At 41.9% G+C, this 26,988-nt stretch overlaps 1 protein-coding gene across 6 annotated transcripts in view; it reads right to left on the reverse strand.

The window, feature by feature from the left end:
- Nucleotides 1–418: 418 nt before the first annotated feature.
- The window catches only part of SETX (senataxin), a 28,829-nt gene continuing 2,259 nt past the window's right edge, over nt 419–26,988 (reverse strand). For 5 of the 6 annotated variants that reach the window (XM_017810218.1, XM_017810216.1, XM_017810215.1 and 2 more), the window contains exons 3-26: nt 26,602–26,782; nt 24,666–24,876; nt 24,362–24,471; nt 23,900–24,119; nt 23,495–23,614; nt 22,313–22,484; nt 21,954–22,044; nt 16,844–21,073; nt 15,913–16,012; nt 15,282–15,458; nt 14,420–14,649; nt 13,762–13,929; nt 13,065–13,221; nt 12,114–12,215; nt 11,739–11,848; nt 11,050–11,121; nt 10,055–10,204; nt 9,461–9,568; nt 8,574–8,761; nt 7,853–7,945; nt 7,071–7,235; nt 6,464–6,601; nt 4,020–4,107; nt 419–3,556 (exon numbers count right to left, since the gene is read on the reverse strand). In XM_017810218.1, coding sequence (XP_017665707.1) covers nt 2,549–3,556; nt 4,020–4,107; nt 6,464–6,601; nt 7,071–7,235; nt 7,853–7,945; nt 8,574–8,761; nt 9,461–9,568; nt 10,055–10,204; nt 11,050–11,121; nt 11,739–11,848; nt 12,114–12,215; nt 13,065–13,221; nt 13,762–13,929; nt 14,420–14,649; nt 15,282–15,458; nt 15,913–16,012; nt 16,844–21,073; nt 21,954–22,044; nt 22,313–22,484; nt 23,495–23,614; nt 23,900–24,119; nt 24,362–24,471; nt 24,666–24,876; nt 26,602–26,781 — 8,388 coding nt within the window. In that variant the 5' untranslated portion in view covers nt 26,782 and the 3' untranslated portion in view covers nt 419–2,548. The remainder of the gene's footprint in view (nt 3,557–4,019; nt 4,108–6,463; nt 6,602–7,070; nt 7,236–7,852; nt 7,946–8,573; nt 8,762–9,460; nt 9,569–10,054; nt 10,205–11,049; nt 11,122–11,738; nt 11,849–12,113; nt 12,216–13,064; nt 13,222–13,761; nt 13,930–14,419; nt 14,650–15,281; nt 15,459–15,912; nt 16,013–16,843; nt 21,074–21,953; nt 22,045–22,312; nt 22,485–23,494; nt 23,615–23,899; nt 24,120–24,361; nt 24,472–24,665; nt 24,877–26,601; nt 26,783–26,988) is intronic. The other variant, XM_017810219.1, reaches the window with a different exon arrangement.

Raw genomic sequence — 26,988 nt, forward strand, 5'->3', positions numbered from 1 at the left:
TTGTTTGGTTTTCCACGTTATGGGTATAAAACAAAAGGGAAAAAAGTTAATTACAGCTGCAAACCTACTCTGAGCAGTATGTGAAGAGGGAGAAGTGTTCTAAGAGCAACAACCCAAGGATTTTTTTATTAATAAATACATCATTAATGATACAGACTGATATGGCAGCAATAAGCCACTGCTGAAAGACTGACAGCTTAAGTCAGATAAATCTTGGATTAAATCAGCAAAAAGGTCTGAGCCATTGACCACACCTCAGAGATGACTTACGGAAAAAACACAAGTATTAGAGAGCACAATAAAAATGAAATATTAAAACAAAATTCCTTCCAGCATGGGGCAAGTATCTCTCTCAGGACACGTTCTGAAATGCAGATTGAGGAGAAAGAAAACTAGAAGACAAGTTTGAGAAACATTCTTGTGACAAAGTTGTATTTAATTACCAGCAAAGCATTTCCTCATTGTATTTTGTTGCCAGCTTCACTTTATTTACATCAAGACAGTCCAAATGGCTTCCCCAGCCGTGGGGTTCACAGAGCAGCAGCCTTTTAATGTGCTAAGTACAAACAGCAGGCAGGGCAGCACAGCCCTGCCAACAAGAGCCAAGGGGGTTGAAAGATGGCAGTGTTTTTAAATATTCCTATTAACATAAAGGGAGATAACACACAGGGCAGGGAGCCTGTGATGTGGGAGTGACCGAAATGTCCGGTTCACTAAAGTCAGACTCACTCCAGCTGCCTTCCCTCCTCTCACAACAAGAGCCCCAGCAGCTGGAGAGGAGCACACACTGCTGACAAGAGGTGGTCAGGGCTCACTGAAGCCACTCAGATTGCAACAGAACAAGTAATTTAAGCCAGACAATGCACAGATGCTGCTCCCACCTCACAGGGATCTCAAGGATTCTCCCGTTACACTGAAATGCTCTGTCCTGCACAGCACAAGCTGGACAATCACAGATGGCAACTAAAAGCCTCCCAACACACCCACAGTGCAGCTGCTGCCAGTAAAGCACCTTTGTTCCAGGCTGGGATGCATTAAAGGATGTTTTACTGGCAGTTACAGTGTGAACCAGCACCCAATGGTTAGTGCTGTAAGTCCAGTTTCCCTTGACTGGATCCCATGGACCAGTTCAGGGGAGGGTTAAAAGGGGCAAAGCTGACACTGATCACTGAGTGCAGGACAGAAACTGGAACTAGAAATGATGGCAAAGAGAATTCTGGTGGCTCTTTTGCTTCAGCAAAGCCCCTGGCATGACACAGGTTCAGTCAGTGAGCAAGGGACAGCAGGGCCCTGTCTGCTTCAGGCTGTACTTGAACACACAGAGGGAGATGGCCCAACACTTCCAGTGCACCCAACTGGCACTGACACCACAACCACTCCATTCCCAAGGTGCTGCACTCCCAGGTTGTCTCCATGCAAAATTCTGAGCAGGTGAAATGTTGCTCTTCCCCTCCCTGAGACAGACATATGGCTCCAGAAGAAGAAAAGTGATACTTCAGAGTGACCCAAAGGACTTCTTAGTAGAAATAATTCCACTTTTATTGGGAGATGTTGTGATTAGAGGAAGGCTTCCTTACAAATAGTTTGGTTTTCCCCCATCCCCTGTTAGTGGCTGTATATTCCTCATCAGCACAGTGGAAAGAATCCAGTAATAACACCTAGAAAGAACTACCTGCCCTTTTTACCCCTGTAGATCTCAAAAAAGCTCCACACAAAGAAACTCAGGTGTTATTACCAATAACTGTTAACCAAATCTTTGAGCAAGATTCCACAGTGCTACTGATTATTCCTCACATGGACACAAACAGACCTTGTGGATTTTAATCTGCAGGTTGTGTTGCCACTGCAGCAGGAAAGGGATTCCAACTGATGGAGCAGCAGCAAGAGCAAAACTCAAGGCACATCTGTACAAACAAAAACTCTTCTGTTCCTATAAAAACAGGCAATAAAATATACAAAATAAGTAGAATTCTCTCCATTCAACCAATGTACATCTGCCTCAGTCTTTCCTGAGGCACTTGTGGAGCATGAGGAAGAACCACTGCTACCACATTTTCAACATTCACTTTTGCTATTAAATAAATTAGACTCATTAGTGCAAAGGGAAAAAGAAGTCTGGCTGGTTTTTTTGATTTGGGGGTGGTTTTTTCGCTTTGCTCTGGTTCTTCATAAAAAAATTACATCTCTAAGAAATTAGCATTTACACAAGGAAAAAAGAAGCTACATATTTGCCAAATTAAATCTTAAAATAATTCTGTATACTGTACAAATATACACTGTTAAACATTTACAACCTTAGCTTCCTAGATGACAAAATTCACTGCTCTTCCAAGCAATTCAGCTGCCCAACTTCTCTTTCCCAAACCTCAAAGCTCCCACCTGTCAGGTATAAAGTCCCTTCACAACCAGGGACAGGAAGGGAAAAACATCTACTGAGAGTAGTGGTATCGACAGGAGGGAGTTCCAGGTGTGCTGAATAATTTAAAATACAGTCCTTGCTAGACAGAAATCTGGGAATACACTTTCCAGTGATGAGCCAACAGTGAAGTCAATGAAAGATCTTTCTTCGCTTGGTAGTGCCTGATTCTGTGCTCTCTAGTGGTTCCTCTGATGGTCTCCTGGTTAAACCACGACAGTCCTTGTTCCCCTCACTGCTATTGCTTTGACCTCCTTCACTGAGGGGTTTTGAACCACTTTTAGACACAGCCCCTCTCCTGTCACCCTGGTGCTGAGCTGTGTAAGATGTGGAAAGCACATTGCACTGTCCTGTTGTTTGCTGGGCCTTCCCGAGGTTTTCTGTTCTGGAAATCTGATCCCTGGCAGCTGAGGATGCATTAAGGCCTTGCTGTGATGTGGATCCTGGATTGCTCTGGGCTGACCAACTGCCATCTTTCAAGGCCTGCTCCTTCCCTTTTGTCTCAGTTCTACTGGCCAGCCTTGGGTCTCGTGGTTTCTCTGGATTGGCAGGAAGTGCTGCAGCCCCCACAGGCACAGGGACATTGGCCCTCCTGGAATCTCCAGCAGGAGTCCCCATGGATGCAGGGGCACTGCCCCTCCTGGAATCTCCAGCAGGAGTCCCCATGGATACAGGGGCACTGCTCCTCCTGGAGTCTGTAGCTGGAGCCCCCATGGGAGCAGGGGCACTGCCCCTCCTGGAATCTGCAGCAGGAGTCCCCACGGGCACAGGGACATTGGCCCTCCTGGAATCTCCAGCAGGAGTCCCCATGGATGCAGGGGCACTGCCTCTCCTGGAATCTGTAGCTGGAGCCCCTGGAGGCTGTGGGGGCCCTCGGCTTCCTTGGGGCACTGCATGGCCAGGGCCAGCAGCAGCTTCCCGTGGGCTGCTCCCAGGATTTGTGAGCTCACCCCTCTTGCCACTGTTAGAACCAGCCTGCACCAGAGGAGCTGTCATTGTCCCTGCTTTGGCTGGGAGCTGCACTGCTGGCCTGAGCTTCAAAATCTTCAGAGCATCTTTCTTGTAGTTCTTCTCCGCTGTCCTGATAATGGCACCTCTTTTCTGAGCATCCTGAATCAAGTGATTCCAGTTTTTATCTTCCTTTAAAAAAAAAAAAAAGAAAGAAAAAAACCCCAGTTATTAGCCAGAAATCAACACAGAAGGACAGAGGTGTCAGAGGATGAACAACCCCTTTAACCAAGGTACCTGACACAACTGTCATGGAAACCACTGTTATGTTCCTTCTGGAAGGGAAGAATCTTATGTTTCAGCTGCAAAACAGCTACAGACACTCTGGCTGCTGTAACACAGGGAAGGTACTTTGAACCAGCAGAAGCACCAAAAATGACAAACTCCCTGTTTCCAGGGGTTTCTCTCACTGGCACGTGGCTTTATCGCCCTCTAATGGCAAACGGACACACCCCCCACCCTCGGGACAGAGCAACCAAGGGCTAAGACACAAAGTTTATTCTCTTCCCGGGAGAAGTCTTGAGGATGGGTTTTAGTTCCCAGCCCTGCCTCGAGGGTGGATCACAGAGGACTGTCCAGCTGACACTGCACCTACCATGAGGGTCTGCAGCCTGCCCAGGATGAAGAGGCTGAACCTGGCTCGGGTGATGGTGACGTTCAGGCGCTGAAGACTCGCCAGGAACCTGAGTGACAAGACAAAACTAAGCTCCTAAGCTACTCCTTCCACAGGGTTTAGGGGTTGTGAGAAAAAGAGATAAAATTGTCAGTGAAATGAGCAGCAGCAGTTCCACAGGCAGTGGCAGCAGTTCCTGCCCCAGACCCCCTGGCAGCAGCCCTGCTTTACATGGAAGGCCTGGCGTGAACTGTGTTTTCTTTCACCACTCTGATCCCTTGAAGGGAATTCCAGTTCTTTCCAGCTCTTGCCGTTGATGTTTCCTTTCTTAGAGCAAATCCCCTCTTAATGCCAACCACTGCTTCCTTAAACGTTCCTCAAAGTACCGAGGACATCAACCTCACTTCACCTATCAAGACTTTAAGCTTCTTTTTGACTTGAACTGAAATAGATTAACAATATTTGGCATGATTAATGGGAAAATATCCTACTGAAATACTGAGCACTGGACATGAATATTTTATTTTAAAGGTGACCTGCACTGGAAGCACGTCAAGGCAGACTTTTGCTTTGTCATGCTTCAAGAGTGGAAAGTGTATTCTTGCAGAACAAAGTCTGGTTTTGCACTATGAAGAGTGTCTAGTTCTGTTTTCGTGGGATCACCAAGGTACTGAAACCTAAGCAAATGCTTAGTGTATTCTTAAAGGTTCATTTCTGTTAGGACTTACTTATGAAAACTGAAAAAAAGGTTTGTGAAACTAAATATGAACTATTTCTTATCTAATAAAAAAAAGCTCCCCAAATGCACAGTTTATTCCATACTAAGCAACAGCTGCAAATCAAAGTCCATGTACAACTTAAACTAAGTGTGTTCACTATCAGTGCCTGACACTGTGGGCACTGCACTGAGAACTCATCTTCAGCAGATTCACAACCCCTGCAGTATAAAGATTGCAAAAACCACAGAGTCACCTCCAAAAACTTGGACAGTGCAGGAAAAAAGTGAGAAAGGCAGGAAGCAGATGGGGGAGAGGATTCAGCAGCACAGGTATTATAATTCTCTAGGTCTCGAGAAGTAAAAGAGGGGGGATCTTGAAAGACTACTAAATATTCTTAACAGCTTTTACAATTGAAAGACAGCAAGATAATTTTCTCAGGAAAGGAAAAAAAAAAATCCATTGTCATCTCTTGGCGTTTTCTCCTCCCTTTGCAAGTTACTTTCAGAGTAAGTTTAACACTGGACCAGCAACCTTGGAGAACAAAATACTTTGCTGAGCTACAAGATCATAGGTAAGGGTGTGGCAAACTTATCCCATCACACCTCACCCTGAAACACAGATATCCAAGTCATCAGCACCTATAGCTGCTAAGGCAAAGCTTGAATGTATAAACCTTCATATATTTTTTTATAGTAAGCTGGAAAGTTTTCTTCCAAAAGAACAGAAAGAAGCTAAGTCCTGTGTCAGCCAAAAGAACTGGCAGGTTCCAGATGCCTTCAGTTTCCAAACTCAAATCCAACCAGATTAAGAAAACTTCAAAAAGCATTATTGTTGTTTACTATAGGATTTGGATTCTTTCTCTTCCCACAGTAACGTGGATCAGCACAATTAAAAGCCATTTGTCTTGCAATCAGAGAAACATAAGCAGCTTAGTGAAACCTGGTATGTAGAAACAAAGATTTCTGTTTATGCAACCAGGCTTTCTGTAGTTGAACTTAGAAGACAGCAAACTCTAAGAAGGCATATTTTGTATTTCCACCACCATTTTTTAAACTAAAATTATCCACAAGTTACAGAAACAAATCAGCAACTGCTGTAGTGCTCTGGGGTTAAATAGCACATTCAGTGTTTAGTTCCTTCTGTTTCAGACAGAAAAAGCAACATATAAAATGAACAAATCTGTGCTCTTGAATCAAGATTCCTGCAAATTTGCCCTTTACTCAAAAGACAAGGACATTCATCTACAAATCTCAGATCCAGCTCGGCTACATCACGTTCCAAGTGACATATATAACTAGTTACCCATATTTTCACAGACAGAATGCTGTACTAACAGGACAGCAGTCACATTTTGAGAGATCAGTGTTCAGAAAGTTACAACATGTACCAAAAGCTACAGGAACAGTAACTGCTGCAGAATCAATGCACAGAGCCAAGACCCCAAGGCCAATCCTGCCAAGCCCAAAAAGTGAAGGGCTAAGGGAGCCATGCAAACAGATCAGCAAGGAGCAGAGAGCAGAACACCAGCATTTCCCTGTCCCTTCTGTTCTGAGATCCCAAACCAGTAACATGAATTCATGCCCTTTAATTCACTGACTGGTAGAAGTGACTTGTTCTCTGTAACATTCTCACTGGTCCTATCAAAAATGCAACTTTATCCAGAGTGTCATTGGAAATGTAACTTGCAATTCAGTGCAGGACACGTACCCAATGGATCCTTTGGTGCTGTTTGCCTGGACATGTGTCAGAGCTGACCCCTCAGAGCTGTTTGCCCGCACACAGGACACTATGATACAATCCTTCTCTCGACCCTGGAACGCATCCACTGTGTCCACTTCTCCTGGGCTGTTGAAGAAAGAATTAGCAAGCTCTTAAATTCTATTAGTTGAGTTTTTCAGCAGCTCACTGATGCAAAGAGTCCAAACACTGTCCTTAATGCTCTGTCAAAACCACCCAGGGTGAATTTCTGCTTCTGTGTATGAGCCTAAAAGATGAATCTACTTTTCTGAGAGCAGCATCATTACTGAAAAGCTGTTCTGGTCCATACAGCTTGGAATTTTAGGTTGTCTTTTAAATCAGCTTTATTCAGAACAGCAATGTAATCAAAGCATGTGCACAGGTAATAATTAAGAAATGGTACAAGGAGACCATGCCTGTTTTAAGCAAGAGGGTTGCACTTCCCCTTTGAAGGCACAGCCAAACACAAATTTTAGCAGTAGACAAGTTTGAGAGTTTTTGCCATTACTTTAAAAGGATAAACAAAGGATTAGTATGCAAGAGCCAGGTCTCATTTGAAAACTTGTGGTTTCTTTACCTGTTATTCCTAAACACACTGTCCAGCTGACCTTGAATTCTCTTTTTCTGTGCACTGTAAGGGGTGATTATTCCAATGCGACGAAGACCCAGATCCTTCCTTTTTTCCTTAATTGTTCTAATTAATTCCATCACCAGCTTCACTTCCCGAGGGTTACTGTAAGAGCTGAACAGGACAAAATGGAAACATTACAGAAACACCTTTGACAGATCTTTCCAATTCAATGCCCAATTTGTTGGGGGATTGTGTGTCACAGCTTGGCTTGAACTTGTGCAGCCTCTTTCACACAGAGGCTCCAAGAATTTGGTAAACAGACTCTGAGGAGGGGCTGCCAACCACAAGAAGTGCAGGCAGGGAAAGGCTGCACTTCCATGTTCCTTTAGCACCTCCCAGCTGTGCTTTCCTTACACAACAGGCAAAGGGGAGGACAGAGCCTGCCACCTCCTGGCATCACCTCAGCCTGCACCTGGGAAAGGGAAGTCACTGATGATTAAAAAAAATTAGGAACTCAAACTATTACAGAGTTAGCAGAGCCTGAAGGCACTTACTGGCATCTTACAGGTAAGTCAAACCAGGATTAAAACCAGTTTCAGATTTAAAAAAAAAAAGAGCCAAAAACATTCAACAGTTGTTTTTTGTAAAATTAAATCAAATCAAGTAAAAAAATGCAGTTCTAGCTACTTAGTGTATATTGGGAACAAGAGAGGACAGAAGACAAGCCTTCTCTAGGTAATTAATTATCAGAAAATCTGAACTTTGGCTGATTAAAATGCAGGACTTACTCGCAGTCTCGTTCCTCACGACCATCTGCTACATCAAAAATAAGGTAGGGCTGGAATGGCCAGTCTGAAGAACATCTGTTCTCTTCTATTGCTCTGTAAATAACATTTTAATCACTAGGTAACCATACAGAAATGCTAACAACTGATGCTTCATTTATTTACATCAAGGTTATCAAACACAAGGAACTCTCCAGGATGAGAGGAAATGGCCTCAAGTTGCACCAAGGGAGGTTTGGATTAAATAATAGGAATATTTTTTTTTTCAGGGAAAGGGTTGTGAAGCATTGGAACAAACTGTCCAAGGAAGTGACAGAGTCACCATTCCTAGAAATGTTCAAAAATCCTGTGGCACTTGAGGACATGGTTTAATGGTGAACATGGCTGACACTTGAACTCTATGATCTTGAAAGGTCTTTTCCAACCTTAACAATTCTCTGATTCCAACTTTCAGCTTTCCCCCCCTCTGCCAGAGTCCTTAACTTCCACTGCTCCCCAAATATACTGAGGCCTAAAAATGAGCTCCTGGCAGTCTGTATGCTCCATTCTAAGGGATCTAGTTAACTCACCTATCACAGCCAGCACCGACAGGACATGGAATGCACAATTTCTCCCACGAACCATCTTCCCCCCCCCGCAACAACCTCAAGAATTTTTAGACTTAAAAGAATATCCTGACCTGAGAAGTTATCTTTGATAGAAAGGAAAACAGAGAGCTACTCACTTGGCAGTCTTCAGGGTTTTGCCATAGACATAGTTGGATGGGAAGAGGCAGATGTCAGGGTGCATCCTGTACTGCACAGTGAGCTGCACCACGGGCAGGCTCCGCAGAACGTTCCTCTGCACTTGCTCCTCCAGGAGCCTCTGCAGACGTGCCATCAAGGACTGGTCGTAGCCATACTGCTGAGCTTTCTGCCAGAGGGAGAACAGGACACTGACTGCTGGGGAATTAGGTCCCAAATTACAAAGAGGAATTCGGTTGGGTTTTTTTTGAAATGAAAGCTATTCGTTTTCTTCTGAATCGCTGGCAAAATGGCAACTACTCACACTTCAATTTTTCATGTGTGTTAGTCTTACTACTGCAGTAAAGGTCAACCTGCATGAATGTGAATTTCTGTCTTTAGCAAGGCAACTTTCCTTTGTGAGTCACGACATGGTAACATTTTAAAAACATCAGTAATGAAAAGCAAAGTCTTCCAGGTGAGATCTCATTAAACAAGCCTCTAGAGAATTTATTCCTCTAAGGAAGCCAGTCTGTTTTCCTCTCTTTTCTTCAGCAGGTGTTTAAAACAGTCCAGTGTTGGATACAAGGAAGTGCTCCTATATGTTCACCCTCAGAACACACCTGTAGGGTAAGGAAGTGTCCATACAAACAGGTAGTCTTCATCCTCCCTTCCTTAAGGAACGTGACACTGAAGCTCCCAAAATAAGATACCAGCCTGCCACAACATCCCTCACAACCCACTTGAAGTTTCTATTGCCACAATGAAATGCCTCTTTTCCCCTCCTTTAAATATTTTCTATAAATATTCTTAAATTATATTTTCTATAAATATTCTTAGATTCTTAAACTACACAGCAAGGAAAAAAGGGTATAGTTTGAACACTTACTACTGATTTCACAGTAGGAGGGAGCTGTTTGGGATCTCCAACAAGGACGAGTTTATTACAGCGATGGATCAGTGGAATCAGTGTCTCCACCTCACAGGACTGCCCTGCCTTTTGTAAATGCAGACAGGACAAAAAGTAGTTGTAAGCAAAGGAGGGAAGTATGTTAAATTTCCTGTAACACAGCCAGATAACTTACATGCTTTAAGTCTTCTTAAAAAAAAAAAAAAAAGGAAAAAGAAGGACTTTTCCCTAGTTAAAAACTGCAACCAGATTTATTTTATTATTGCATTTGCAGAGCTCTCCAAACAGATATAAATATAACCAAACCATCTGGAAATCTCTACAGCAAGAACCACACTTTAGCCATGATTTTCAAATAAAAGCTGCCTGCCATCAAAGCACCAAACAAGTCAGCAAAAGAGGCAATTAAAAGTCATTCTTTCTCCTCATGGTTCTACACAGCAGGACTGGCTGGGTGCCAGTTAAAAGGTGGGGATGGGGCAGGAAACCCACAATATATTCCACCAGCAGCCAAACAACTACAAGTAGCTCAAGCAGAGCTAGAACACTGGAGTCCCAAAAAGCTCCTCTGACCTCATCCACGATGACACAGCTGAAGGGGTCGTGGCCTTGCCGTGCAAAAGCCGATTCCAGCAGACTCCCTCCACTGGTGCTCAGGGTGCAGCAGATGATGTCAGACTCCAGGATGATGTCTGTCTGGACCTTCTGGGAGCGCCCACGAACCTTCAAGTACAACAGAACACCTCTTTTAGCTTTCTGTAACCTCCTCAGAGCAACTGTGAACTGCCTGGACAGGTCTAATTGCCAACCAGCTCGTGGGTGATGCACCATCCCAGTGGAACTGTCTCCGTTATGACAAATGAAAGTCACAAGTTTATTTAACTGAAGTGTTCCCTTCACTTGAAATTACAGGTCAGTGCCATTGAGGGTGGCAAACTGGAAAGAAAAGCTCCTTTCTATAGCTATGCAATCTAAACACACTAACTGAGAGCAGAGTTTAGTTTGCCATCCTATTTGTAACTCCAAGCCTCCAAGACCATTAAGGGTCAGCATATATTCATTAGAGGAATCTTCATTCATCTCATTGTTCATGCTACTTCACATTAATTACTGATTTTGCTATCAGTGCCTGTTTCCCCTTTCAGATCTACAAACACACAGAAAACCCTCCAGCTGTTGCTTTACTCAGAAACATTTAAGAGTATCTCAATTCCAGCAGGACTGTATGGGAGTGTGGATGAAGATACATCCTAGAACATGAGGACATGCACATTTTTATTACCTTATTTGTCAAACATGTTACATTTTGTTTAAAATTCACCCTTAATTTTAACAGTGAATATTCCTGTTTGGCTTTTCTGTTTGTTGCTCTTTTTTTTCCCAGCCAGAGCACACACCCAGATTTCACACCTGCTTGTCCATAACTTACTTAGCTTTTAACCTTTTCTTTACTTTATAAATATTCCCAACTACATCAAAACCAAATTCCACCACAATTAAAGGATGCCAAGTATATAAATACATCAGCTGAAGTTTAATAAAGAGTTGCCTTAAAGATAAATTCCTACCTCCTTTTGCTGAGAAGCAAGTTCTTGTCTCTCCTTTGCAAGTCTGGCAATCTCTTCATCTAACATTTGACTCTAGATGGGGAAAAAATAAAGAGAAACCACCTTTAATACCACCCATTTCCCATATTTCTTCTTTCCTCCCATACCCTACATTTAGACTTGCTCAGATTGACTTTTAATATCAGATGTGTCCAAAGAAGTCGAGCAGTTTCTTGCAAAGTTGTCAACATATTTAGGTTTTGCAACACACAATACTATCTTTTACATTTCTGTGCAACTGGGAAATGGTTCACCATCAGAAATCTGTAATTTGAGCAGAATTTCCCAATTTTTAAACAAAAAAAAGTGGGAAAGTTCAAGTGCAACACATATTCCAAAAATCTCAGGTCACAAGGTCTCTTACTATTTCCAGTGAAACAAAAACCAGAGCTTTGAAGTATACAATCAAATTAAGCCATTAAGATTTATAAATATGGTTACATTAAAAACTAAAGGTGACAGAACCAAACTGAACACTGGAGCAACAAGTGGCATGAGCAACCAGTGGAAAACACTGGCATAAATAAACAAAAAAAAAAATCCCTGATGCAAAGTTCTTCAATCCCTTTTACAGTTACTGCTCAGAGGTGACATAAAGTAGTTCTTTATGCTTTCAATTCTACAAACAGGATTAAAAGTTATCTTGCTACCTCTCTCTCACATCTGTGCATGGCACGCTGCCGGGACAGCATGTCCAGCTTCTGATCCAGAGCTGCTTTTTTCTTCTGAACATCCTGGTCAGAGTCCCCTGGTTTTCGTTCTGTCACAAACCAAAGGACAAGTTACAGGAGGAACAGAAAAGCTGTCACAATAACTCTTGCTCTCGGCCATGGATATGAAACTTTTAAGAGCAAACTGCCCATATATAAACTGCCACCTTCCCACTAAGACTGAGAAAAATGATGCTTTGCTGCAATACTCCTGGAGAAGAATCTTCCTTCTTACAGGACACGTAGTCCCACGTGTAAAACATCATCAAGTTCTTAAAGAAGACTGAGGGAAAGTCTGATTTGCATGTTACTTACTCATTCTGTGTTCCACTTGCTTATCCAGGCTAAATGCCCGGACTTCATTGTTGATGGCTTTTTCAGCACCAAGTCGCACTAATTTGATATCACCACAATTTCCTGTTTAAAAAAAACAGAGTCAAAATACTTCTACATTACTCCAGTCATCTCTACACTTTGGTATGAAAGTTAAAAAAATGTTAACATCGTGGATATCAAACAAGGCTTTTCCTTTTCTACTTATCTGGGGTTTTCAACAATTTGCTTGTACTTATCTAAATGCAGCTACAAAAAATCCAGTAATTCCAGACTCTAAAAAATAAAGGTGTTACCTGTGTTTTAGTGGTGGCTAACACTTAATAATGTTATTTTGAATTAATAGAATTACATCTTATTCTCAGGTTTATCTAAAACTTACAGAACTCCTAATTTAGACAATTACTGAGTACCATCAAGAAATGCAGTTGGTAAGTCAATAAAAATTAACATTTGGTTACAACACAGATATTTTTCCCCTTGCCACAGACAAAATACCTTGTTCTGAATTCATCTACTTTGTGTTAGTCACAAACTGGGAGGAGGAAAAATGAGAGGCTCTGACACGTCAAAACTTTCACCACTTTGTTCCGCACGATCAGCAAAGCCCGACTTTATTCAAAATCAAGGCAATGGCCTTGTGTTCAAAGCTTTAAGTGCTTAAAAACTGATGAACTTAAACCAACAGCATGAGGAAAAGATCACTGTCTATATAAAAACAAAGTGCAATTTATTTAAAAAGAAACACACAACACACCTTTTACTAAAGCACATTAAAATTAACAACAGTGTGAGGATGTACCGGTCACGTTCTGCAAGAGGAAAAAGCTGCTCAGAGGAGCATGTAAGTACAATGAGTAATCAAACGTTTCAGTTCCTCCCTTCAGGCTTTGCCTGTTTAACATAAAAACAGAATTCTGAAACAAGCCATACCCAAAGGCTCCTGTTTGTTCTGGCACTTTTCCTTAAAGGCCACGATGATCTTTTTCATGAGCTCATCCACAGCAGCGTTTGATGGGGCACAGACCAGAAAACGGTTTGGCTTCACCCTGGAATTCTTTTTCCGGGCTGTTTTCTCATTCCTGGTGTTCTGTAGAGGAATTCACAACAAACCAAAACGTGCTCTTTAGATGGTTTCATTTGTGATTTAGAAGCCAGACAGTACGTTCATTTAATCAGCAGGCAGAGTGTGGGGGCTCTGGCACTTGAACATCCCTTAAGGTATGTTTTATACTGAGGAACAAGCAGTCAAATATATTAATACTATTTGCATAAATTCCCTTCAATAATGTACTTGAATCTACTGGCTGCTTATATGAAAACCATTAAGTGGGACAAGCCAAAAAACATTCTTTAATAAATCAAAATATTACTTTTTTATGTAAAAGGTGTTTATACTACAATTGTGCATGTTTTCTTGATTTTTCCATTTTAAGTTCTAAAAAATAAGTGTTCCAAAAGGTATTATTTCCACCTTTCCACCCTATACAACACAGATTTAATCACATCAGCTTCGTGAATTACACCCTCAGTAATTACCAATACTACATTTTCAAGTAGTTTAAGCTATCACTGACTTCCATTGAGGAACCAAACCCCAGCACATGACCTTCACATCACGTTCACTTACTTCTCTCAAAACACGAGACAGAAGTCCCACAATAGTTTTTGATTTCCCTGTCCCAGGTGGCCCATGGATGAGGCAGATCTTGGGAAGCCCTGGATGTTGCTTTAGCATGGCATAAGCTGTCTCAATGGCTCTCTTTTGATCTTCATTGTATTCATTCACATAAGAAGCCTGAAGGAATAGACAGGGAAAGAGAACAAATTAATGTTGATCAAACCTTTCCTGTATTTTCAGAACATCCCCACCCCTCCTGCTACAGCTCAAAAGCTGGAAGGGCAGGGAAGCTTTTGATTCTAGGTTTGCTCTTGATGCACACCCAGTCCTGACCTGAAAGTTACAAAGAAGAGTTTGTTTACTCTCCACACCCTTATCTTCACATTACCTTTTCCATACTATGTCTTATTTCCTGAACACTTCTCCAGTAAGGAAAAAGAAAACTGAAAGCTGCTTGAAGTGCACAATGTCAATATAGCAAAAGCACCTGAGCAAGTCCAGTCTCCTCTCCACCCAATCAGCCAGCTCTGAAAAGTTGTCTCAATGTCTCAGTGCTTTGGAACTCGTCTGTTTGCCCTTGGTCACCTCCACAACCAGATTTGCAAAACTCCCAAGGTCCAAATGCCCACTTTGTTAACCCTGTCCCCCTTGTAGCTGCAGGACTTACAGAGCTTCCTGAGGCCACAGGCAGATCTCTGGGACAGAAGTCATTGTAGCAGGGGTTTATGATGGGTCTGGCCAGGGGACTCCTGCTCAGCAGCAGCAGACCTTTGAAGGTTCGGTGTGTGGTCACCAGGGACCCAACCACCACACACTTCACTTGCTTGTGGATGCAGAAGGACAGGTTGCCTCTGGTTTGCACAGTGAGGTGACAGACAGTGTGCTGCTCCTGCTGTCCTGGTAAAGGAGAGGAAGAAAAAATAAGCTGTTAATTCAAATATCCAAACCGTTAACTGAAAGAAACTTCAGTAAGTCACTCCATTAATTCACCAGAACAAGGTGCTTTCTTCTGCTAAGGAGCCAACAACTAACTCTTGCAGAAACCCCAACACTTCCCCATCTCCATAAAAAAAAAAAAAAAAAAATCAGTGGTCTGTAAAACTGCTCAGATCACTGCTTTAATCAGGCAGGTACTGGATACTTGGTGATCCTGGTAATTCACAATTTCAGTTCCAGAAGACAGTGACAAGTTCAGTCAGTCAGTGACATCACAGAAGTTCATGGCACTTATCTCTCATGGCAATGCCCTCCCTAAAGATGTGTGCAGAGCACCTACTCATCGTTAGCTTCTGTTCTTACATGAAGTATTAACATTTGTATTGAAGGAAGTCCCTAGGAAAATAACACTGAAGGTCTGCAGCTTCAGTTCCCGACTTTTTACAAAGCTTCTAGCATGGAACAGACATGCTAGAGTGGGAAAACAACCCCGTTTCCTCTGAGGGAAGCAGGATATACCAACAGCCAGCTATGAAGAAGTCTTTTATGGCACCAAGAAGAATCCCACTCTCATTCCCACCACAGGTACTTACTCGCTGTATAACCAGACGCACGAGAAAATCGTGTCACGAGCCCAACGTGATTCATCACGTGGTTCTCCATCCCACTTTCTTCCCCAAAGGTGTCTTTTTCCATCTGGACCACCAAAAGGATTAAGTCATCCTCCTTTGGATGAAGCTGCCTTGCCAAGTCGCCTTCTCGAAAATGAGCTGCCCAAAATACACAGTGAAATTCGAACATTGAAAAGAAAACGGTTACGATTCCTTTCTGACTCCAGAAATGCTACAATCAACACATTACAGAGATTTCAGTAATACTCATCTGTTAACTTTTAAAGCTATTAAAGACTACAGCAAGGGATTATATAGAATTTTAATCTCATCTTGCATTCTTAAGCCTGAACATAGCACTGCATAAAACCAGAGCAAGTCAAGGACTACTTTATCAAAAGAAGCTGAAAGAAAGTCCCAAATGAGAGACAGGGAAGACACAAATTCCCTGCAAAATACACATTTCTGTTACATGCATTCTGTAGAATAGCAGAATCAAGATCCTTTCTGTATTTAAAGCAAATAAAAAAACCTCATACTATAAGTGCCAGCTCACTATAAGGCATCACCTACTTGAAAATCAGAAGATTTTATTTAAAAAAAAAATCCTTACCTGTAAAATGTGCTGTGTTCATGTCAGCAGAGAAGTTCTCCAAGGTGAAGCAGTAACTCTTCTCTCTTGCTTTCTGATTTTCTACCCACTCTTGTGCCAGCTACATGTTGAAAAGTAAATAAAAATACTTTGAAGGGTTTAGTGTATCAGAAGAAAAGCTTATCATGACTCAAAGGGCAAATACACTACCAGCCTGCCAAGTAAATACATGAAGAATCTTACCCAGTTCTTTTTTTCACATAAGCATACACATTATATATAAACACACAGGGCAAACAAAATTGCTTCCTCCCCACTCACCCATTTAATGTACTTTCTTAAAGCTTTTTAAAACAAATGTGGGTTCCCCCAAGTGCATTTTCACCTTAAAATATCAATATTACTCTGGCACTGACTTAATTTTTTACCTTATTTCAATGGAGGAAGTAATGCAATGACTCAACTTGAAAGCATTCAGACATTAACTAAAGGAACACTGTGTTTTGTTGTTATTAAACTATACACCATTAAAGTTTGGGAAAAAATACTCCTTGGATTAACCAGCACTCTCACATAAATTCTTAACAGAAATCAAAACAGTAGGGTTTTATCCTCTTTTTACAAATGCTGTCACTGAAAGATCTCAGTTTCTTAAAGATTTCTGCTTTGAGCTTTGTATTCTCTAGAGGAACCACCTCTTTTGTGTCTCATTTTACATGTTATTGTGGATTTGCACCCAGGGGAAAAAAACCAGTTCACTGAGGTGAATAACACTGGTAGTGCCCAATCTTAAACATAACTGTCTAGATTATTTTCCCAAAATCATTCCTCTACTCTGATCTGTATCTGAACATTTTCAGATGGTGAAACAGAGAACATAAACCAGGCTTTAACCTCTTGGTAAAATTTACCAGGGTTGATGCAACCAAACTGAAAGGTAGAAACTACTTACTGTTTCAAAGGCGTTCAGCATCATCAAGGGGAAAAAGGTATTAAAATAGTCATTGTAGTCCTGAAATTGGACAGGAACAGAGGCTACCACAGACTGCAGGAGATTATTTGGAGTTCCAAAGCAGCTGAAGTTTGCAAACATTTCGTAAGTCCACTTTAGGACCTGATTAACAAAAACACTGTAATCACGCTGCTGAGCGCCAAGAAAGGAGGAATATGCTCCTCGTCCAGACCCTCTGGAGATATTCAAAGCATTGTCATACTGTCTGTTTTGTGACTGGAGAACATTATTAGAGATCTGGGGTTGAGGTACGTTGCTGGAGGCTGGAGCCTTGCACGGTTGATTTCCTATTGGTGTGTACACTTTTGGGAGGGGTGGCCTGACCACGGCGGGTTTCGCCGCGTTCACTTTGCTTTTCGAAGGTGGTGGTAACTTTTTAATGTCTTCCAGGTCCTTGCTGAAGGCTGCATTCCGGGAAGAGCTTACTGAGCTGAAAATCTTGGTAGTGGTAGGCTTTCTTACTTTGGGAGGCGGGAGAGAAGGTTTGGCAAACACATGGTCTGCTCCTGAGCTGGTGGCTGCGTGTTTACTGCAGGACTCTCCTGGGTTTTCCACTTTTTCCATGCAGTCTTTGTATTGACATTTTGGAATAGCTGGGGACTCGTTCTGCTGAAGGCTTTCAGCAACATTCATTTCCTCTGGGGTTTTACTAGCTATAGCAGTATCTTCAAAACTTTCCTCCTGAGAACATAATTCCATGTCCACGGGATCTAACTGAGTTAAAAACAGATTATCATCGTCTTCTTCATTGTTTTCGTATGATTTACACCCATTTGGTTTTGAGGTTTTCATCTCACTCTCAGGCAGGACAGCACAACTTTTTCCTGAAGATTCGTCTTTATCATCTCCAAGTGCAGTGGAAGAGAGACTTGAATCCATAGGGACAGGAGCCATCACACTGTTATCCTCCCATTTTCTGTTCCAGTCTGAAGAACCAGGCGTTTCAGAGGCACATGCCCCCTCTTCCAGAGACAGGCTTTCAAATTTTCTCTCACTGGCAGAGGGACCAGCAGTTTCCTCTCTTCTTTTCTCTCTTTGGCTTTCAACAGATGCCAGTTCAAAACTTTGAGGCTTTTGTCCCGCGGATTTCACGCGCACCCCGGCACCTTTTTTGTTCCTACTCTCGGAGCTTCCCGCGGGACTTTTCACCTTGGCGCTTCTCTTGGGCCTCATCTGCCTTAAGAACTGCCGGTCTTGGCAGGCCAGCAGCTTCTTATTGCGTTTCACAGACAAACTCCGAGCGTCGATGAGTTTGGTCCTCAGTTTCTGCGCGGCCCCCACCCTCCCCGCGGCCTTGCCGTGGCTGCGCAGCTGCGCGACGCTCTCCCGGGAGGGCTGCGACAGCTCACAGGCTTTGCGGGGGCCCTTCTTCAGCCCCAGCTTCTCCGCCGTCGACGTCGGAGCAGGACGCTGCCGGACCTTCCTTGGAGGGACCACAGCAGGCGTTGACCTGCCAGGCTGAGGACGTTCTGGGGTGCTCTGAAGCAGTTTTTTGGTTTGGGCCGTTTTAACGGCGGGGTTTTTGGGACTCCTCTGAACGGCTGTTGCTAATTTAGATTTCACCGCGGCCTTCGGGGGGCTTGTGGTGTTTTTCTTCCAGGCCAGCTTTGAAGCCAATGAGATGGTAGATTTGGATGCTCTGGGTTCAGGCAATGGTGAGCCCAGGGTGAAGCCTTCAGCAGCAGTGCCTTTGTCTGCAAGTTTCTCCAGCTGCCCTTTTGCATCTTCCTTACTAACAGATTCTTGCAACATCAAATTAGTCATCTGTTTTTTATCGTCAGCTTCTTTTTCATGAGAAATATCTTCTACCTGCTTTTCTACTGAGCTTGCTGCTTCTTCCATGGTATCATCACTGAGGTAATCCAGATCATAACCCCACTCATTTATGCTACTGGTCAGGAAGTCATCCGAACTACTCTCAACTGCTGTTGAAACATCATCTTGTTTATACTCCTGGGTTGCTTCTATAGCATAGGCTTGAGTATCTTGCCAAGCTGAAAACATCTCAGTATCTGTTTCAAACTCAAAGTACTGAGAATCACAGTCATCCAGTGACAAGGGAGGCCCTGGAGATTCTAATTCCATTCTGGTATCACTATCAGAAACGCTGTTGGAAGTCGAAGGCAGCTTTGCAGGACCCACATTTTCATTCTTGGTTTTTGTTTCCTCCTTATCATCCACACCTTTTTCTTCATCAGACGAGTCTGAAATGATAATGACTGGATTGCCAGGGGAATCTGCATCACAGAGAGACCTGGTACCTTGGCCTTCATTGGAAGATCTTACAGCACCTTTCACTTTCCTCCTAATGTCACTTAGATTATGGTACACTGAGCTTTCCTGGCTTGACTCCAAGGGAAAATTGACACTTTTGGCATAAGCAGCTAAAGATAATTTACTGAGTTCTCTATCAACCTGGGAGTCTGATAAAGTATCATCTTCAGAAACCATCGTCACAACATCCTCTTTTTTCCCCTCTGAACTGTTTTCCCTCTTGAAATATTCTGAAAACTCCAACAACCTGTCACTTGATTCATGCTTCACTGACAGTGGCCTGATCTGAGGAGCAGGGTTGGACACATCCCTCTTGTTTTCAGAGGGAAAACAGCCATTTGCTGAAAATTTATTCATACAAAAGGTGTTTGAAAATTGATGTTTACAGTCATATTTAGCCAGGTCATTTAAATTAGGCTGTTCCCAGTCTGAAGTTGGCATGTCCGTGTTATTCTTAGACACAGCCTTCAACAATGAACCTGATTTTTCTTCTGTTGATACCTTTTTCAGTGAGGTGTCATTAATCCCTAAAAGCAAAATACTGTTATCTTCCTTCTCTTGCATACCAGGTCCATTTTTAGGGCAGTCAGAGCAATCTAGGGATGTTTCTGTTGATTCCTGTTTAGTGGGGACCACTCTGGATTGAAACACACTGTTTACACTTGTCTCCTGCATACTTCTGCCATTCCTTGAAGATGAAGAACCAAGATGAGTTTGAGCAGACAGATACCCTACTGTTGAGGGTCCTGCTTCCTCTTTGACTTCCAACTCTCTGCCTCTTCTGAAATCTGAATGCTGGGCATTTGACTTACAGCCCTGATTATCCATATTGCATTTCCCTGTCACAAAGTCATGATTCCTATTTTCCTGAACTTTCCTACATAGTTTTGCTGCCAAAGAGATAAATTCCTGAGCTGCCAAGTCATCGGGTTCCTTTTTAATATCCATCAAGGTGCCTTCTGTGGCTGTCCAAGATGTTGAACTTCTAGGTGCATCTCTAGATTCCTCTTCCCAGGCATTTTTTCTTCTAGGGAAAAGGTTCCCTTGACAATCTCCACTTTCCTTTGATATGACAAATGGAGAATGAAGGTCACCTCTCTCATGTGCACTCGTCCTGAATCCATTATCACCCACATTCTTCTCCAGCTTTAGAGAAACAGTTGGCAAAGCTGTAGAGTTTGAATTGCTCCCTCCAGCCACAGAGGCACTCAACGCTCTGCCCTTTATACTCCTTATAACTTGCTTTAAGCACGTTTGTAATCCCTGGGTCTCCTGGATGTTCAGCTGCCAACCCATGGAGAGATTTCCTCGCAGGAGGAGGTTGAGTTTGTCCAGGTACCTCTTGCAGAGGGCCTGCTGCCCAATCTGGTAGCCCTCCTTGAGAAGGCTCCGTATGAGCTGCACACAGGCGTGTTGCACAGAGCTGGAGGCTTGGAAAGACCCTGAGGAAGAGCCTTTCCCACAGGGCCCGGAGGTTTTGTCCATGCGCCACGTAAACACCCTGGCTGGAAGAGTAGCACATCTCACCACTGCTTCCACCCACTCCTGGGAGCTGATCCACAGCAAATGCAGGCATTTTTTGTTTCTATGGAGTTCAACGATGCACACCAAGATGAGGAGGAAAAACTCAGAGATTTTGTCACACTGCTGGAGCCTTTCAATGAAAATATCTTTGATTTCCGAGCACAGGTAGTGGATGACCTCTACTATGTAGGCCACACCCAACTCCTTGAGATCCATGAGGGACTGAACAAAAGGGATGAACCAGAGGAACGTGCTGGGATGGACACGCATGGCTTTGCCCAGGTCAGACTGAAGCACGCTAGCCAGTGTTTGCATATCTTCATACATTTTGGGGCAGTACTCTGGACAGATGGCAGCCTTCCAGCCAGAGTCCTGGAAAACAAAGCCACCACACATCACCCTCACTGACATGCACATCTGCACAGCTTAACAGGGCAGCTTTTTTTCTAGCCATAAGTTACTTTTTTTCAAATGTATGTTCATTAAATGTTAACACCTCTTATGTCCCAACATAAAGCAAAACTGAAACTTAAAAAATGCAAAAAATAAAGACCGAACACATGTATAAGGAACTATTTTCCTAAAATGTAATCTGTGAAGTCAAGGTGAAGTAGTAGTTCCTTTAAAAATCTTTGTGAACTCTCCAAAGACACTGCTATGCTGACATAACTTAACCTCAGATAATCAAATACACGTTTAAAGCCTTTAAGAGGCATTCCATAAATACAACACATCGACATCAAGACAAGCACATTCACAAATGTTTAATCTGCTTTGTAACAAGAAAAAATGGTGCCATTTTGGAGCACTGCCTAACATTTGAAAGTACAGCAAACTACCTCATTACTCCAAAATCAATATATTAGTTCAGAATACTCAGAAACAAAAAGTAAAATACAACACCATGATCAGCTCCTTTTTTTTTTTTTTTAAATTGAGTTCAGCATTTTCATTGAGGTAACAATATTTCAGCGTTGACATGAATTTTAGGGCTTTAATGCCATCTCTGCCTCTAACTCAAATATGTTCTTCTTTCCTCCTACACCCTGAAAGTACCAGCTAAGCAAGAAGTGACCAGAGTGGCTGCTATTTAACACAACAGTGACGTACTCTGTTTCTATTAGAAGTGTTATAAAGAAAAAATATCAAATACTGTCTCCCCCCTTTCCTATTCTACAGATGGTTTTAAACTGATAATGTCACTCAGCGACCACAGTTCAAAGAATGGGAAAATAAAATAATGGTTTAATACCTTTTGAGGCTTTTCTGTGTTGTAATTATACACAATCTGACTGCAAGTAACCATGTCATCACCGTAGTCTGACTCTGGTTCAGATTTTGTCCTAAAAAGAAACACAGAAAAAAAATCCTAACAAGTGTAACAGGCATCAGAGTTGCCAAAACGTAGTGAGCACTTACTGAAAGAACCTCACTATTTTAGGGGACCTACTTCAACTTTTCACTGTTTGAAGTTGCAAACATCTTTTACTTGCCATTTCCCTCCCCCCCCAACACAAGTTACAGCAGCACTGACAAGAAATCCAAGATCAAGTTCTCCTCTAACCAGGTATTAAAGTCATACAACTGTTCTATTCTCTTAACAACACTGACCTCATAAAGCTATTCCGTATATTTTTAATTTCACTTTTGTAGCTCTCACTGTTGATAATGGTTTGAAAGGCTTGGACAGGATCAATAAGCTGACCCCAAACTTTAGATCCCAGCTGATCCAAAATAACCATGAAACAATGCAGGGCAGGCCAGAAGGGGTCAGCAGAATCATCTGAAATACAACAGCAACAGTGGGGACAGTTGAAATGCAAGTCCTGGACATTCTCAGACTCAGCTGAAAATGAAAGTAGTTGGTTTTCACTGGTTTTTCTTAAATATCAATACAAAAAGAAGTATTCTGGTAAGTTGCAACTATTCTTTTTAATCTGGAAAAAGGATGAAAAAAGTCAAGTTCACCTGTACAGAGACACTGCTCCTTAGGCAGCCTTAAATCAACAGGAACCTAGATGCTCATTGCTAATATTAAATAATATAAATACTTCTCAACTCTATGAAAGGGATTCTTTCACACTGATTTTTGCTGGGCTGTGCTAAGAAGTGGCACAACTTACACAGCTGTGACAATTTATACTTCACATTTATACAATTGGTTTTCCTTCAAGTGCATTCCTCCTCCTCCTCCATATAAGATAATGTATCCTTAATAAACACACTTTATAGAGATTTAGTAATTTAAGAGGCAGTCCTGCTCTTGGGCTCATGTGCCACTCCTAGACAATGCCATGGCACGTGACCTACAAGAACTACCCAAGGGCTGCTAATCTAAATTATAAGTCTAAATTTCCAGCTGCAAAAGGGGATCCCTCAAATAGACAGATGGAAGAGTCAAATTTTAAGGCAAGCTGCAGCAATTCAAAAGGTATTTCTTCACTTTAGGATTCGAAATTCTAATTTCATGCCACAACAAAATGTGCATTCCGGATGCACGTGCAGCCTGTACATTAAATGAAAATAATTATAGAAATTACAGATTTGTCCTCTCAAAATCTCTTAGCCAGCCTCAGGCAAAGCACTGCCATCCCTCCTCCACTTCAGACTCTGAATGTCATTTTTCAGCACTTGTCAGTAGTGCTCAAATATTGTTCACCTTCCAGAAGATACATAAACCTCAGTTAAAATCACCTCATCATTACACTACTAAGAACTTATCAAACTTTCTTGTTTGATAAAGAAGAAAAATAGGCTGTGAATTGTCTTTATCTGAGTATCAAAATTAGTTACCAGCTGCTTCTTTCTCCATAGTGTGAAGTATGGACTGCATGAAATCATTCTGTTTGTCTGGGCCCAGTAACAAAGAGTCCATAGCTTGTTCTTCCAGCACTGACAGCAACATGCAAATCCCTAGAGAAGAAAAAGGAAGCAACCTGTCTGCATATTTGCAAGAATTTGTTCAAATTTTCACCAAATCCAGGAACAATTTTCCAAATGCCATTACCAGTGAAACACCTGAGAACAAGAGATGAGCAGCAATATGAAACTAATTAAACACAACCTCACTACTGCAAGTGTGCAACATTCAATTCTCCATTTGACAAAGCACCTGTGAAATTGTAGTGCTCTGACCTGAAAGAAGTGCTTACAAATGTGAGAGATTCCACAAATTCACTTCTGATCACAAATACTCACCCAGCCAATAGTTCTTGTAGTTGCTCGTATCATACAAATGAGCTGGCAGAAGGATGAGTTTACCCTTTTCATACATTGAAGAGCTGTAAATATCTGGATTCTCAAAAAGCCCCAGCTCAATAACTTTGAACAAACAAGTCAGCACTTCCTCTAAGTCATAGTAATCATCCCTGTCAACCTTCCCTAAATTCCTTGCTGTCAGGATGGCCCATCGGCGAATCTAAGGATTGAAATTAAAAAGTTATGTATTAATAAAAAAGAACAAATAAAAATCACAATTCTGTAAGATTATCATCGCTACTAAAAATGGGACAAAGGCATATTTTTACTAAGAGAATAATTAAAAATAACTCTTTCTCCGAAATAATCTTAAAACCAGGCTCACTATACAGCACTCGGTATTAACATGGTGCATGAAACCAGGATTCACTGGAATTCAGCAGAAGAGAAAAAGGAACTTACCACCTCATTGGGGTGCACCAAAAAGAGATAAATTCCTGGGTATTTTTCAAAGACCTGAAAGGCATCGTGGCCGAGTTCCATCCTACAGAGCACTTCTACACACAGCTCACCTAAAAGGGTAAGACACAGCTACAGTAAGGACTAATCTATAGGCTCACAAAAAAATAAACTACTTAGTGTCAAACTAAACAGAGAAGATATATACATACACACTGATATTCTGGCTTAACTACTATTTGTTATTTGCACCCTCTTCATTAGAAACAATACCATTCCCTCCAAGGGTGTATGATCAGATACTTACTGACTCTCTCATGCAGCAGCAGATATGGATATTTCAGTATTTCTAGAAGGGGTACACGCAGGTTATTCTCAAAATCAGGGCCCACATAACCAGACAGCCGAGTCTCTCCATTCTCATCCACCAGAAACAACTCATCGTCCTCCCCCGTTTCTTCCTGCATGGATTTCTCCATGTGGGCAACAAGACGGGCGGTTTCCAAGTCCCACAGGTCCTATTCAGTGGGGAAAAACAACTAATCAAAGTGCATTTGTGAAGACAGTCATTCAGGACGTTTATTAACACGTGCAGACACTTTAATTGAACCTCCAAAGTTTAAGACTTCATTTTGAAAAGCTTCTTTCTAAGCGCGGCGCAAAACACCAAAGCTTTGGCACGGAATTCAATTGTGCAAACCACAAAACTCTCACTTCTGGTTATCATTTTTAAAAGAGTAGCCTTCAAACCAGAAGCAATTTTATAATTCTGCTAAATATTCGTATTTCAATGATTATTTCAGGCCACTGGCCAATATGCATACACAATATACAGAATATACATAAGGACATGGTACAGAAAAATATCATATTTAGGAAGACAGGAAAAGCAATTTTATCACATTGCCTTCTCACGGATTTTGCAATTAATAGAAGGAAAAGAACATAAATAATGCAAACAGACCAACTGACTTTCTGGATATGGGATTTGCTCACTTAACATTATTCATCTTAAGTAACTGCTCCAAACCTCAACTAGAAACCAAGTTTATTCCCTGCAGTTAATGGACACAGAAAGGAACTTTCTGTAGTTCAGACACTCCACTTATTTCCAGTCAGATGGGACTGCACTCCAGAGAAATCTTGCTGACTAATCTAAAGAACAATGTTTTAGACACCTGTATTATGATCAGTTAGCTACAAATATGCACTTCACAAACACAGGCACAAAAGGGAAAAACAAGCTTTCCAAAACTATAAAACTGGATATTAGTGAGGGAGAATTACAAAATACTTCTAATAAAAAATTAAGAGCTTTCAAACTTTTCTGATTGTTTTTAATTGCAGGGTCTCACCGACTTGCAAGGTCTGGCCTCTGAAACTCAAGCACAGTAGAAAACTACAAGTGAGAAGTGAAAGCAAACAAAAAAAAGGAAAGGAAAATAAACACTGCAGACATGTTAGTCTGGCAGATGTTCTTTGTTTCACATGACAAAGCACCTCAGCATGAATAAAGTCCAAGCCATACTGTCTAGTCAGCAATTTCCCACTACTGTTTTAGTTCTTGCTGATTTGAATACATGCAAAACAAGATGTTGCCCGTAACAAAGACACAAACCAACAGAGTGCCGGTTTATGCAGGGCTTTATTCGGGGCCCGGGAACCTGAGGACTAGCATCCCAAGTCAGGGTTCCGAAGACCTTCATTCTCAGTTCAGCTTTTATACTTTTACACAAACAAGTTTACGTGTAGTTTCCACAGCAAAACAGTTACATTTAGTTACAAACAAGCTCACACTTCATACTGATAACAATTGATAATCATCTACTCTATTCATAAATCTGCTTAGGTTGTCTTACTCCTAGAGACTATTTACAGACCCTTACCACGTCTAAGGTAACAAATCATTATATACATGCTTGACTAAATCCTTTGATTATTGTTTCTACTTCTTCAGCACATTCCATGCTCACAAACAAGGTTGCTAACACACTACTTTGGAGTGTTGCCTTCTAGGCCTACTCTCTTACGAAGCCTTAGCCATTCTACTGCTAAATTTAAATTGCTCTGTAACAAAGAGGGTCTTCACTTAACAATCAGCTGTTTACAGCTCCACATAAAAAGAGGACAGTTAAAAATCAACACACCCTATTCCCAAAAACCAATAAAACACAACCCCGGTGTAAAACTCCCCCTACACTGAGGCTGGAACGCAGAAGCCTCTTAATTAATCCCTTAATTACCTTATGCAACCTTGGACATTCTTCCCTTGCCTTGTGATATTCAACCACACACTCCAGGCAGTAAGAGAGATCATCATTGGATCCCTCAAACTCCTCCTGGGACAGCTGTTCAGTGGCATAGTGCTTCAGGAACTCGGTGGTGTCAGGACCACTCGGGGTGCACCATCGGCATGTGCTCATTCTGGGAGTGGGAAAAAAGAGGAATTAACAAAGTCCAAGGACTAGAAGGGGCAAAATGTTTCCTTGCAGCCACAACAGCACCTAATTTTCAAGGTGTGATGAGCTTCAGGATTTCTGTGGTTGGTTAGTAGGTGTTCTTCCATATATATACACAGGTGCAGGCAGTTAAACAGATTAAAGCATTAAAGGAACATCACAGAGAAATGC

Source organism: Lepidothrix coronata, unplaced genomic scaffold, assembly GCF_001604755.1.
Source record: "Lepidothrix coronata isolate B3197 unplaced genomic scaffold, Lepidothrix_coronata-1.0 Scaffold28, whole genome shotgun sequence".
NCBI classification, from domain to species: Eukaryota; Metazoa; Chordata; class Aves; order Passeriformes; family Pipridae; genus Lepidothrix; species Lepidothrix coronata.